The 14,248-nt window shown below is 39.4% G+C and overlaps 1 protein-coding gene across 2 annotated transcripts; it reads right to left on the bottom strand.

Annotated features, from left to right (window-relative positions):
• Positions 1-1,505: 1,505 nt before the first annotated feature.
• slc17a5 (solute carrier family 17 member 5) lies at positions 1,506-12,345 on the bottom strand. 2 transcript variants are annotated; one of them, XM_084561684.1, is made up of 11 exons: positions 11,987-12,345; positions 9,143-9,339; positions 7,915-8,148; positions 7,645-7,732; positions 7,366-7,452; positions 6,546-6,664; positions 5,537-5,698; positions 5,220-5,352; positions 4,991-5,138; positions 4,506-4,596; positions 1,506-3,618 (listed from the first exon to the last, which is right to left on the bottom strand). In XM_084561684.1, exons 1-11 carry the CDS (start codon positions 12,069-12,071, stop codon positions 3,481-3,483), a joined length of 1,482 nt encoding a protein of 493 aa, XP_084417810.1. In that variant the 5' UTR covers positions 12,072-12,345; the 3' UTR covers positions 1,506-3,480. The 2 variants fall into 2 exon arrangements, with proteins under 2 accessions (XP_084417810.1, XP_084417811.1); XM_084561685.1 differs by lacking the exon at positions 11,987-12,345 and adding an exon at positions 9,791-10,225.
• Positions 12,346-14,248: the final 1,903 nt, after the last annotated feature.

Here is a 14,248-nt window from a genome sequence, read left to right on the forward strand (position 1 = left end):
GTGCAGCAGGTGGAGCGCTCACCTTTCCAGACGCTGCCTAGTTGGATTAAAATGAACCACGGTGCTCTTAGCCTCTTTCTAATGCTTCTGTCTGCCAATTAACTCGCAGGGCCACTAAGAAATGGCAATTAAACCTACAGCAGTCAAGAATTAGAACATGTAAATCTGTTTAGCGATTGTAATCCTCCAAAGAGAAGGTTCAAACTTTATCACATTTAGGATCTTTTCAGTAGTAGACCATAGGATTCTAGTTTGTTTGTGGTCATGGCTCTTTTTGTATTTTGATTACAGTGTGTGTGCAGTGGAGTAGTGAAACAAAGTAATGTTCATTATTTTTTTTTTTTACCATTTACACAGATCAGGCATAACATTATGACCACCTTCCTAATATTGTGTAGGTCTCCCTTGTGCCTCCACAACAGCTGTGTCTCATCAGAGAATGGACATGGGCCTTCTGAGGGTGTCCTGTGGTGTCTGGAAACAGAATGTTGTTAGTGGGGGTCTTTGGGTCCTATGGGTTGAGGGGAGGGGCCTCTATTGATCATCCCACAGATACTTGATCAGTTTGGGATCTAGTGAATTTAGAGGCCAGGTCAACACCTTGTGCTGTTCTTCATGTTTTTTTGAGTTGTTCCTAAACTGTTTTTGTGTGTGTGTCTGTGTCAGGCTGCATCCTGCTGGGGATGGCTGCTGCCATCAAGGAGAGTCATTGCTATGGGGTGGGGGTGCCTGGTCTGGTCTAGGTGGGTGCTACATGTCTAAGTAACATCCACATGAATGCCAAGTCCAGAAGTTTCCCAGCAGAACATTGAGTTGTCACAAGATGGTCAATGTTATTCACTTCTCTTGTCAGTGGTCATAATGTTATGATCGGTTGCTTTTTGTAATTTGTAACTTTTTCCCAGTCAACTTAAGTCCTCAAAACCTATTACTAATTTCCATTAGGTGTACAATTACAATCATTAAAGCAAAGTTTATTTCATGAACAAGGAGGCGCATGAGGTTAGAATGCAGGTTTGCCACTTTGAGGACACTTCATTAGGTACACGAGTGAAAACTAATATAAAGATACTGCACTAAATCTTAGCTTCATGAAGGTCGTAGTATTCATCATTTGTTCAAAATAACCGAGAGGTTATTAATTCAACTGTATTTTTATTTTGAAGGTTGTGGTTTGTTGTATTATTGAGTTGTGTTGTGCAGTACTAACAAGTGTTTATTTTATTTCAACAACCCCATTTTAGTCAATAGGCTAAGCTAAAAAAAACCCCAAATTCTTTTGTTTTTGTCCAGTGCTAGTCCAGTTTTTAACAATTAACAGATGTAGAGCAGGACAGCTGTATTAGAATCCATTGGTTTTCACTAGTGTACCTAATAAAGTGACTGGTGAGTGTATATTTAATATGTTATTAAAATCTAAGTCACTTTGGTCTTCGCTGCACATTGTTCCTTTAGTTTGTTGAAAGCTGTGACAATGTCCTATAATGAAATGAACCAACACAGTATCAGATTTGCGCATAGCCATGTATTTACAATTCATTTTTACACACATTTGTGGAATGTTTCCAATGAACACCCTCTCAGCTGAGTGTATCATACAAAAGTCAATTCATTTCCAATTGAATGACTCTATCGTACAAACTGAAATAAGAAAAATCAGTAACAAAAAAGTCTTAATAAAAAAATGAGTGCTAAATTTTCCCTTTAAATGAATAAGGCACAAATCTATTATATCTTAAACTGGGACGATGGTGTGACTCGTTGACAGAGGTTGCAACAAAGTGTTGTACCTTAGTTTTGATTCACCTCAACGTACAGGATGTAATAAACGTGATCTGATTACTACATGTACATGGACAATATTTCTGGTGGTTACATGACACATTTGCATTCTGATTGAGCTACTGTTGTGATTATTAGTGGAAAATAGTGTCCATGTAAACGTAGCAATTGATGGAAACTAAGACTAAGAATTATCGTGCCATTGGGGTAACCACATATTGAGTTATTAACCATGCTGTCTGGAATCATTTTAAAATTGGATCTAATTCAGTTGACACTTAAACGTTGAGGACACATGCCTCAGTGTGGTAGATTATACAATCTATAAGAAGAAACTCACATCCTTTTCAATCCTTGTATGACATAACTTTCCTGAGAATTGACAAAAAGTGCAAATCCTGTGAATTAGATAAGGCTGTGTCTGCTAGGCACCTATTCTAATCAGTTTTGCTTCCCTTCATTAGTAAGCTACCAAAAGCTTAGCATTTTCTTATTACACATTTGAAATATTTTAACCCGTGTGTCCCGTTTGCACTAGGTGAGTGCTGCTAAAATACAAGAGGTGTTTGGTGAATCTGTACAGATAAAATCTTTAACTGCCCCATATAACAAGTAAACACAGAAATCTTTGTAATCATATAAAAGATATAAAATAAATTTAAGCAGACTTTACTGTAAGGCATTTTTCCCCAGACAAGTGTTTGAGCGTGTTGTGTCGTCACAATGTTGTCTCAAGAAAGACATTATCAAACGTGTGCGTCTAGTTTGCTGATGACGTTTGTTATTGTACCCTGTGATTTCAGTGCAGTGGTTAAGCCCATTCTTGGGAATGCTCAAGGATGAACCAGTTGGATTTTGGTCAGAGCTCAATGTGAAATCACAAAACACTAGAATTCATAAGCCAATATGACAAAAATCCTACACAAATTTTATACTGAAAAGGGGTTGTGGAGGAAAACCTCACTGACATTGGTTACTTCTGGGTTGCAAAGTGGGCACAATTCATGTCATTATAAAATTTATAGACACAAGTGCAAGAAAACATCATTTTGAAGAGTGTGGTCTTGAACTAGTAATTTAAAAAAAAAAAAAGCCCAAACACTTTTAAAGAAGTGTTCTGGAGGCAGAAATAACAATTGTGCCTAGCAGGTTGACTAACAAGAACCAAAAAGCACCTACATTGGAATAGTTTCTTACATAGCTTACTGACCATGTGATATATGATAACTGTTAGATAATTAGCTTAGATAACCTCTAAATATCAAAGCTAACTTCCTTTATGAAAGAAGTCACAGCAGCCTGTACGTTTTTAACGTAACTGGCTACATCACAGTATTTGTCTGGTTTCGTACTGATGCCTCTAAAAGTTATTGGGTCTGTTTTTACTGCTCAGCTCAATTATAATTTTTTGCCTCTGAGAAATAAGGTATCTGATTTACTGCTACACTATGATTTTTCATCACTCTGACGGCAGGTATATCTGTCAAAAGCACTCAGGAACCAACAGACACAGTAAAGAACATCCTTGAAGGTATCATGGCACTTCCTCACTGTTTGCTAGCTGTGCTATGAGAATAATGTGCACAGCTGGAAATCACACCTTGAAGAAATTATCTGTTGAGTAAGCCTGTGGTTAAGACTTGTCCACTGGACAAATCTGAATCATAAAATGGACAAGTCTTTTACTTGAGTCTTGCCTCAGTCTCCATGAGAGTAGAATGAGTGGACAGCCCAGGGCTGCACCGTTCCTCGACCAAACACCGTGTAGAACAACGCTCCAAACAAGTTGATGGCGGCAGCGATGTAGAAGACGGCCTGCCATTCTTCTATGGTGTTCTAGAGGATAGTTGGCACAATATTAATGAGTACTGCCATGCAATAACACTCAGGTCCTACAGTCATTAATAAGCTATTTCAATATCATTTGCATCGTGGAAAACATTTGCACAAGATCGTGACATTTGCTAAATTTGCTGTAGACCTGGATACAGCAGTCACTGTAAATTAATTACAAACTTTTACTTCCTGGTTTATTAGAACAAAAGGGGTTAATGGAGATGTAAAAAAAAAAAAGTTCCTAAAAAGTGTCACTCACACAAAATTTCTAGAGACATAATAAATCTCAACTCTTATACAAGAAGTAACTTAATAGATTTATGTACACAAAGCAGTGGTTAAATTGGGTGTAACTTAATCATTTAAAGCCGATTCTGCTAATTGAGTTTCTCCAACAATTTAAAAATATTATGGTAAAATGTAAAATTGCTATATAATGTTAATATGATAAGGTAACCGTTATAAAAATTAGGGATATTACAGCGGCTGTAAATGATACTCCATTTGATGCTTTAACCTCTTTACAGAGAAATCAGTGAGGAAACATGAAACTAGGTAAATGTCATGAATGTCATCAAACAAAAACACTCTGGGTGTGACTGTGCTGGCTCTGTAGGACTATGATGCCCCCTGGTGGCCAGATGTTAGCATGTTAATCCTGTGCTGACTTAAACCAATTAGACAGGAAATGGAGCATCATGCCAAAGTTAGGATCCAATCTGTTCAAGCAAGAACAATGAAGGTCAGGACACCCAGAGTAATGCCAGTCTGTAGGTAAGCAGCAGCACACTAAATACTAGGAAACAACAATAAAGTTTACTGCTGCTGATTCATCACTCTGACTGGCATGAAGCTATAAGTTACAGCTGTTGATCTGGACTTCTTACGTTTTTGGTGAGGGCTCTTGCTATGACGGGTCCCACCATGCCAGGAATGGTGGCAAAGGTGTTTGTGATTCCCAGCAGTATACCAGCATACCTGTGAACATACACACATATAATTAATAGATAGATAGATACTTTATTGATCCCAAACTGGGACATTTCACAGTTGCAGCAGCAATGTATAGGCACCCAGCATACCATACATGATATATAACAAAAAACTAAAACAATAAAAAAAAAAAATATATATATATATATATATATATAACACAAAAATCTATATACTTAATATTTATAAGAATAATAAAATAATAATAACTTTAAATGTCACAAGACGGCAAGATCGGTGCAGTGACCCAAAAAGTAGCTGCTATCCCAAAAATTAAGAGTCATCTTTTATGGGTTAAGCTGTTGAGGAATGGAATCATGTTTTCCCTGTAGTATTGTGAAAGGTTTATATTTCAGCGATGGAAAGGAGGCATTCTTACGAGGGAGCAATGTCAAGGTGGTTGATATTGAAGCCTGAGGCCGACACTCCACCCAGAGCAGAAGAGATGGTGAGGAATGTCACAGCCAAAGTGAAGTCGCAGCCTATATAACCTGCTGCCACCAGGAACACCGCTGGTCCAATCATACCTGCACAAACAACACAGCAGTGAAGTAGCAGACACAAGGCAAGTAACACAAGCAGCTCAATGGAGGCTCCTTGTTCCTTACCGATGATGGAGAAGGACTTCCTGACAGTGATGGTGCGGTAGTGGCAAGTTTCTCGTAGGTAATCAGCAAGTTGGCCGCACAGCACTGCCATCACAGCGCAGCCCATGTAAGGAAGAGCTGACAGCATGCCGTTCTTTGGTGGACAGAAGGCGACAATGAGAATATTATATTTATATGCATTTCAGTCCTGAGCAGAATCATTTATAAATTGATTAATCACATACTGCCCGATTAATGTATAGCTATTGACAAAACTCGCCACATGCCTACTCTCAAGTCACTCTGAGTTTGCTATGTTATACTAAAATGAATCTCACCGCCTGGATGCTAAATCCCAGTATGTCACTCATGTAAGTTGGCAGCAGGGTGAGGAGGGTGTAGAAGGTCCAGTTGTAGGAGAAGTGAGCCACAACGATGGCCCAGAGTGGCACTGACGTCGCTATGGCTCGCCAGGGGATGTAACCTGCAGAGGTGGACAGCTGCAGAAGAAGAAAGTGGAAACAACAACAGTTACATCTGCATTATTAATTAATGCATTTTCAAGAGTTGTTTGATGACACTGCGTGGGAAACAAAACTGTAAAACTACATACAAATATTAGGGATGTTTGTTTCCTTCATGATCTCAAACATGTTTTTTTAACCAGAGGTTTCCAGGCATGTTGGTTGCTGCTTCAAAGTCCCCATGAAATGACTAGAGTTTGGTTCTAGATATTATTTCTGTAAAAGCAGGGAGCTAGGGAGGCTGCCTCCCTCTTGAGAAGTCCGATCTACTGTCGGTGGTTAGCTCCAATGGCCTTTAAGACTGAGCAGACCTCAAGGAGGGGTGTAACAATTTGAAAAAACGTTTCATTGGAAACAAATTTTGAAACAACCTGAATTAAGGACGAGTCACCAACATTTCAAAGTAATTTTTCAAGAAATTACTAACTCTAAAATGCCATCAAGAATACCTGGCAAAGACATAACGTACAGCGCAAGACAGATATAAACATTTGATTTGATTTCATGGGGACTTCAGGTTGCGTTGAATTGCATAAACACACCACAGTTCATTTGACTGAGTACTAAACATCATCACTGAGTATTTACAGTATTTAGGGAAGCTCTGTGACTGTCATTATAAACTGCACACTCATGGTGACGAAACAACCGAGCTATAAAGATGCGAAAATAAAATTCTGTAATATAACCAGATTATGTAACATCGGTGTCACATGACTGGGCTGGACTGGAAATGTGCTACTGCTACTGCAGAAAGATCAATATCAATACAGGATATAACCTGCCATCACACATGAATAACCGGTCGGGTTTCTGATGTTACCTCGTTCTTGAGTGAGGTGGTGATATAGAGTCTCTCCTGTTCCGATATCCGTGGATGAGTGTTGGGGCTGTCAAAGACGAGACAAGTCCACAAGACGAACCACACTGCACCAACAGCACCTGGACACACAAACAAGCACTCATTTCACTGACATGCACCTATCCAGCATGAATCCAACATCTCAGTCAGCAGATATGGCTGACTGTGGCTTTAGAGTTATGGACTAAGGCCTGCGCCACTTATTAACTCTACCATATGCACTGTAAATAACAGGTGGCCTTCTGTAAAGAGGTTTATAGAAATAGCTAGACGAAAGCAGCAGTTCAAGTGAGTTAATAAACTGGGACTTCTGCAGTGGCTCCACCTGACAGCACATTTTCTTCTTCAACATGCTAAGTCATCGTTTCTACCGAAAGAGGAACAAAGGAACAGACGCAAGAAACAGCTCATCTGAAGCTTAGAAAGAGTGCTGAATAGCCAATGGAGCGGCCATTTCAGGTCAGAAAAAGATGAAGAATCATCTTTAATGTATATTTAATACATTCATTTCTTTCATTTAAATATTAGAAACTCTTGCCAGGTCAATGATAAATTAAACTTCATCACAGTCAGAACTATTTGAAAACAAATAAATAAATTGAAGTTCCAGGAATACTATGCATACAATATAAAGTCTTCTAGCTACAGTGCTGGGCATTTGAGCAGCTACTAAAGACAATCAACTCCCAAAAGGTAATCAGGAACAAAAATTAAATCAATTCCTGAAACACAAATGATAAACCAGAAATCTTCACAGCTCCTGACACCCCACATGTATTACCAAATATATAGAAGACGTAGGTCCAGTCCAGGTAGAAGCAAATTTCACCAGACAGAGGAAGAGATACCACTGTCCCCAAATGGGCTCCTAGCAGGAGAGAAAGAAGACAAACATTGTACTCAACAGTTAATTATTGAATGATGAATAAACAAAATGACTACTGTTTATTGTAAGGTTAAGGTTATCAGAGATCAGAGGTATAATATTCTGGCAGGTCCAGAAAATCAGGTTTGTAATCAACCATTCCTTCGTGTTGACACTGCCACTCTTGTGTCTTACCGACGTAAGAAATAGTGAGCAGTCGGCTCCTCTCCAGCGGAGGGGCCCATGCTGCCCACATAGTGTACATTGCAGGATACGTTACTCCCTGAAGACAAACACAACAGGAACATCAAGAGGAGTGTAACTAAGTTACTGGAGAGATGGATTGTAAAACCGCTGCACAGATGGTGATTATGGTACTAACAGTACTAACAGCAGACTAGCAAAAATTACTTTAACAGTGTTTTTTATGTCTTGATGTCAGAATGAAACATCCTGATCCCCTACCTCTCCAATCCCCTCCAGAACTCTGACAGCAATGAGGTAGTTTGCACCCAGATCAGCAGCCACAGGGGTCAGCAGCGTGAACACTACAGTTCCCAGGATTCCCAAGCCCATCAACCACTTGGGCCCATAGCGCCCGGCCAGGTAGCCACCAGGGATCTGTGTCAGGATGTAGCCGTAGAAAAAGGAGCCCAGGATCCAGCCCTGTGTCTCTGAGTCCCAGTCGTACACACTGACCTGAGACGGGAAGAAAACGCTTTAGGACTTTCAGCTGGATCAGAGACTTTTACTTAGACTTAGATAAACTTTAATGATCCACAGGGGAAATTGCTTGGTCACAGTAGCTTAGTTGCACATAAAAAACACTCTTAAGAACCACAAGTAAAAATAAAAAATAAAAAAAAATCTAGTAAAATAAAATTAAAATAGTATAAGCAAAAAATGTACAGAATTAGCATATGAACAAATGTACAAGAAATAGAGAGAAAAGAATATATATTATATACATAGGAATGATAGTAAGGTTCAATAGTGTCCATTAACACAAATAACATGGGATTATCTGTTACAGCAAGGAATAGGAAGGATGAGTTTTGGATTTTTGTCAGTATCCATGCATGTGTTACATTACAGAGACTTGTGACTTCTTTGTGGCTCCATTTAAAAAAAAAAAAAAGAAGAAAGAAATGAGGAAACATCCGTGCACCAGTCCAGACTCTTGTTTGCTGCCATCCCACTTTTCCACAACAGACAAAGTGCTGACTGTCAGATGTAAACTGCAGTCTTGTGATTCACAGAATCCTGATCAGTTTAGGGTTATAACAATGGAGAGGAGATATCCTAAACTAAACTGAGAAAAGTAATGCAGTAGCATGCATATATTGAGGTCATTGTGATCACCTTGGCTCTTTAAATGTCAAACTTTGCACCTCCACATAACTGCAAAGTCGTACAGATGTATGATAAATCCCACTCTTTTCAGGCCATATCTTCACTAATACTATAAATAAAAGGCAAGATATAACTTTTTTCTGACAGAGGAAGACTTACATAATAAATGGCCTGGATTTCACTCTAACTTAAGATGGGGGAAAATCTTTTCTAGTAGTTCATATAGTAGAACCAAAAATATTCTTTGTTGTGACTTCTGCAAAGTGGACAGAACTCGTGGAGCAAATGCTCTAAAATAATCACATGATCTTACTCAGCTGCGGCCACATTTCTTGCTCACCGTGCGGTTGTGTTTGGGTCGAGCAGGGTTGGCATGAGCAGGGCACACGGAGCTGCTGTGGTTGGCGGTGGACTGGTGAGTGGTGTTGAGCATGTCCACCATTGCCACGCTAAGGTTCACCCTCAAGGAGTAGACCACAAAGAAGCCGTAACAGGATAGCAACGCTAGCCCATAGCGGGATGAACAGCATACTGGAGCTGCAGGATGGAAAAGAGAGAGAAGACACCGCAGTGAGTCCTGCTTGGTTATTTAAACTCCAAAATTATGAAGGACCAACCCTGCCAAGACCAATAATAAACACATGCAAATACCAATAAATGCACAGAAAATTTTCCCAACCAGTAGCTGAAAAATTGAGCCCATGCCACACACCCAAGACGGCACGCTAATAAATGCACATAATGGATAATAAAGCAGAACTGCATTAGGACATGCAAAAAATAAATAAAAAAATAAAGGGAAGAAAAAGGATTCAATGAATGTAGAAACTTAGTTTCAACAGAAAATTAAATAAATAAGGTATTTAATACAAATGTATTTAACATCAGATGTGAATTCAAACATTAATACCAATTCAAATGATCAAATTGTTTTCAAGTCATTTTGGGCTCACTGATTAATATTCAAGCCCTGCGATAGACTGGCGACCTGTCCAGGGTGTACCCCGCCTCTTGCCTGATGACAGCTGGGATAGGCTCCGGCGCCCCCATGACCCTTCACAGGAACAAGCGGTTACAGAAAATGAATGAATGAATGAATGATGGATATTAATTTATTTTGCGAGTTATGTTTCTACTTTTATATTTATTTTTTTATTTTCTGTCTCTGCCGTCAAAAAAAAAAAATTGGTTTACTGAAAGTGTATTTTTTTTTTCTCTACCACTCGCTGAATATAATCCCTTCCATGCAGCTTATTGTTGCCTGCCAGACAGGGGCAGTGTATTTCTCCTCTCCCTCTCTCCCTCCCCTGTTTGTTCAGTTGATTCTACGAGTGATTCCACCTAGGAAGTCTGGCGAGGCCTGCTGATTGGTTGGTTTGGCCCCAGGTCATCCGATTACCACCACAGGGCCTGCATTAAAAGGATCCAGCTACAGGCTCCTCGCTCTCTACTCCCTCCCGCTCTTGACTCGCTGCTGCTTGCTGCTTGCTCTGACTCCTTGTTGCTCGCTTTGGGAAACCACATGGTCCAGTCTCTGCTCCCTGCTTGCTATCCTGTTCGACTGTTCTTTGGTTTTCTGTCGCCTACCATGTTATCGAGACGTGTGGACGCTTTTTGAACGGTTTATTTCAGTTGTGGTGGAAGGTGCGGCCCAGAGGTAAGACTGGGGTACCTTTCACACCCCACCATGTAGGTAATCCTTTGTTATACACACTAGGATTATTGGTTGGTGCCACCCATGTAGTTTTGGTAACATTTTAGAAGAGAAGATAATTAGGCCTTTTATTTGTTGTTTTCCATATGGAAGGGTGTTAGCCAGGCCTAGTTTTGTTATAGTCCTTTCATTTATTTGCCACAACCACGTGGTCCAAATCTTCCCCACTGTTTCTGCTTCGAGATTTTTTTTGAGTTACCTTTTGTATTCCAATAAACTGTTAAACTTTCCTTACACCCAGACTTGATTTCATTGGTTGTCCTGCGTTTGTCCCTGAGTTCCCCTGGACCCTCTTAGGGACGTAACACTTATGCTGGGCTTCATCAATGAAGTGTTTTCTCCTATTTATCTGGTCACCGCACAAGGAGTCATTCTCTAATTAGAAATTAGAAAAAGCCCAGTGAAAGTTAAGTAAGGGTCCAAGGTTCCTGAAACTGAACAAACTAGTCATTGAGGTCAGCTCTGCCCTGGGATGCCCCCTTGACCCATTGGAGGAGGTGGGCAACGGGATGGAGACGACGTCCATCCTGTTTCCCTGAGAGGACAGAGCAGCTCCATCAGTGACAGACTGCTTCATCAGCAGTGTGTTAAAGTGAGATACCACATGTCCTCCCTTCATGCATCTGTTACTCCTTTAACCTAGCCTGCTCCCAGTACACTATGGACACACCAGGAACAAAATCCCTCTATTTTATATGTAATGTCTTGTGAACCGTTACTTATTCTAAAATATTCAACAACACTTGATACTTACCTCACATACCTAATTTTGTGTACTGATCCCGTGTGTTGTCTATCCCTTCAGTTGCTGTAACACTGAAAATGTCCCCATTGAGGGATCAATGGGGCAACCAAGTCTCTATATAACTGACATATAATAAAGTCACTCAGAAATGACATTGTCACTCTGTACACCATTGTGGCAGCCTTTTACTGCTCATGATAAAACCATAAAGTATAATGTTCCTCAGTGTCTGAGAGGAAGCCTGTCTCAATATGTCAGATTGCTAGGCTGATAATTCAACATTAAACAGATGTTCAGACGTCGCATGATATTCAAAAGCAGCATTCAGATATTATTTATAGCTCAGGTCAGGTCCCTAAACCTGTTCGCTTCGTATGAAGAGAGCTATTAAAAGTCTTGAGTAATGCCAGGAACACCTGTGTGAACAATATCCGGTAGTTAATCCAACTTTCAATATTAACATGTTAGTTTTAGCCTGTAAATATTATGTTTACACTAAACTCAGTTAAACCTCCTGGTCGCTTTAATTGTATTGAATTGCATTATATTGTGCAGATGTTGAAGTTATCGATAACGTCTCAGCTAAACAAAACAACAAAACGTTATCGTTTTCCTGCTTCTTCCCAACAAAACAGCGCGGATACTCTGAGACGTATCTCACCCGGAATGAACCTCTCAGCGTTATTGTTAGCATGTTAGCTAAAAGTTAGCCGTTTTTATTTCACCTTTCTGCACTTCGTCTTCGCGAACTCGGTGAAGCAGCGGTTTTTCCTGCTCGTCCCGCTCCATGTCCGACTCGTACCGCTCCATTTTCCAGCCGGCAGGGAATTACTGCATCACAACCTAAGAAACAACAGCAGCTGGACGAAGCTAACTTCACCGGAGCCTCCGTCAGCTGTGCTCGACTCTACACCACAACACAAGCGAACCTCCTCATCACGTGACGAGGGTCAGCCGACCGGAAGTAGTCCTATGAATTTTGCCCTGAGTTTGGGCTTCAGGCGAATAACGTAACATCGGAGAGGAAACAAAACATTTAATATTAAATGTTACAATAAGTTGCGGAAGAAGCTCTCAAATAATTTACTTAAGTAAAAGTACCAATACGTCGTCATTAAAAGCACAACAACCTGACCTCATATTAGCAAGATGTACTGTACTTCTATATGTATTCTGAATCCAATTAATTTAATTTAATAAATAGATATTTCACTTTTAATTTACTTCTGCATTATTTTACGTTTCAGGCCAGATTTTGTAATGCATCTTGAGCAAGCACCTAAGCCCCAAATTGCCCCATGGGCGCAGTCTGCCTAGAGGCTGCAGCCCACTGCTACAACTGTACACACTACCGTGATCAATACAGTATAAATATTTATTATTATTATTTTATTATTATTATTTAGTTTTCTATTTAATTGCCCATTTTTATTTATTAACAGTGCCATTTTATATTTGTTTATGTATTTATTTCTGTATTATTTTCCTTTTGTATTTCCTCCTGTTTATTTCCCCAAACGTATTAATCTTTGTCTTTTTTCATGCATGTCTTTTTTAATATGCAGATGAAGGAGCTTTCCATTAAGTGTGTCATGCTGTCAACTTTACACCACAGTGGTATTATATTTTTTGCCTTTGGAATGTAGTAAAGTAGGAAATTTCAAGAACCCTAAAACTGCACCGAGCATCAAAAACATACAGTCAACTTAAAGGACAGTCTACATAAATCCTTATTCTGCTTTAATTAGAATAGAAGTACAGTATCTACAGTGAAGCAAAAGCATTAAGTAGCAGAAAATTGAATATGAAAGGAAGTAGAAGGGCCACCAAACTGCAATCAACTTGCTTGCAAAAAAAAGAAAAAAAAGAATGCCCAGGCTCGTGTGTTAAACAAACTAGTTTGCATCATGTACGTCCTATCACATGTAAGAACAAAAATGCTTACTGTTCCTCAGGGAAGACACATTAAAAGGCTTTGTGGTTGTGGGGAAGAACAAGATGTTAATTGCAGAAGATTGGTAATTGTAATGCGAAAAATAACTAAAATCACAAAGTGTATGTCAGATATACTGTCAAATAGGAACAACGACTTTGGCCATTCTACCTAACTACCAGATTCTGTAATAAGGCAGGACCCACAGAATCCTTGTCACGTCGCTTTGCACTGTGCTCTAATCATAAAATTCAGGAGTGCCCTGCTTCGCCCAGATGGTAATACAGGGTTGTTTGTTAGCCATCACAACTAAAGGACAGTTCTGACCTTTATTACTTTGTGATCTTCATTGTTCCTGGTCTCAAACCCAGGCCACAGCATCCAGCTTAGTTACCAATTTTATGCTTTCACCCCTGTGCTACAAAAACAGATATAAGGAATATGGGCATACAAATAAAAGGTCAAAGAAATAGTTTCCCTGCCAACAGATTGGACAGTCTGAGGCACTGTATCTTTAAGTTGGCGCAAGAAAAGCTTTTCACCTCAGCCTGACAGCAAATAAATCGTTGAACCATCATCATATATTCAGTATCACATGATTGTAATATCTTTGAATCCTGACTTCTGAAAAAATATAAAACAAAGCACCTTTCAAAGATGATTATAACGTCCATTATCAGTTTGTATTATACAGAGGAGACAGTATGGACACTTACAACAACATTATAAAAATTGAGTCAGGAGATAAATAACACTTGAACTTTAAACTTGTGGTTTAGATGCATGACACTAAAAGTGAGTTGATTTCTAAGCTCCAGTAAACAAATAATAAACACAACATTTTCTTTTAACTCAATTATTGATGAAAAAGAAATTTTTTTAATTTTATTTATTTTTTTAAATCAGAGCAACGAACAGTACGTTCTCCCTCCACGCACTCACATGTAACCACAGAATCAGATGATGTGTGGGAATGATGTAACCTTCAAACACAGATTTGTTGTTTGAAATGAGGAGCAGCTGAGCTGTTTGTCTCCAGGCTTTATTGTTTCCA

This window comes from Chelon labrosus (assembly GCF_963514085.1).
Source record: "Chelon labrosus genome assembly, chromosome: 15".
Lineage (NCBI taxonomy): Eukaryota > Metazoa > Chordata > Actinopteri > Mugiliformes > Mugilidae > Chelon > Chelon labrosus.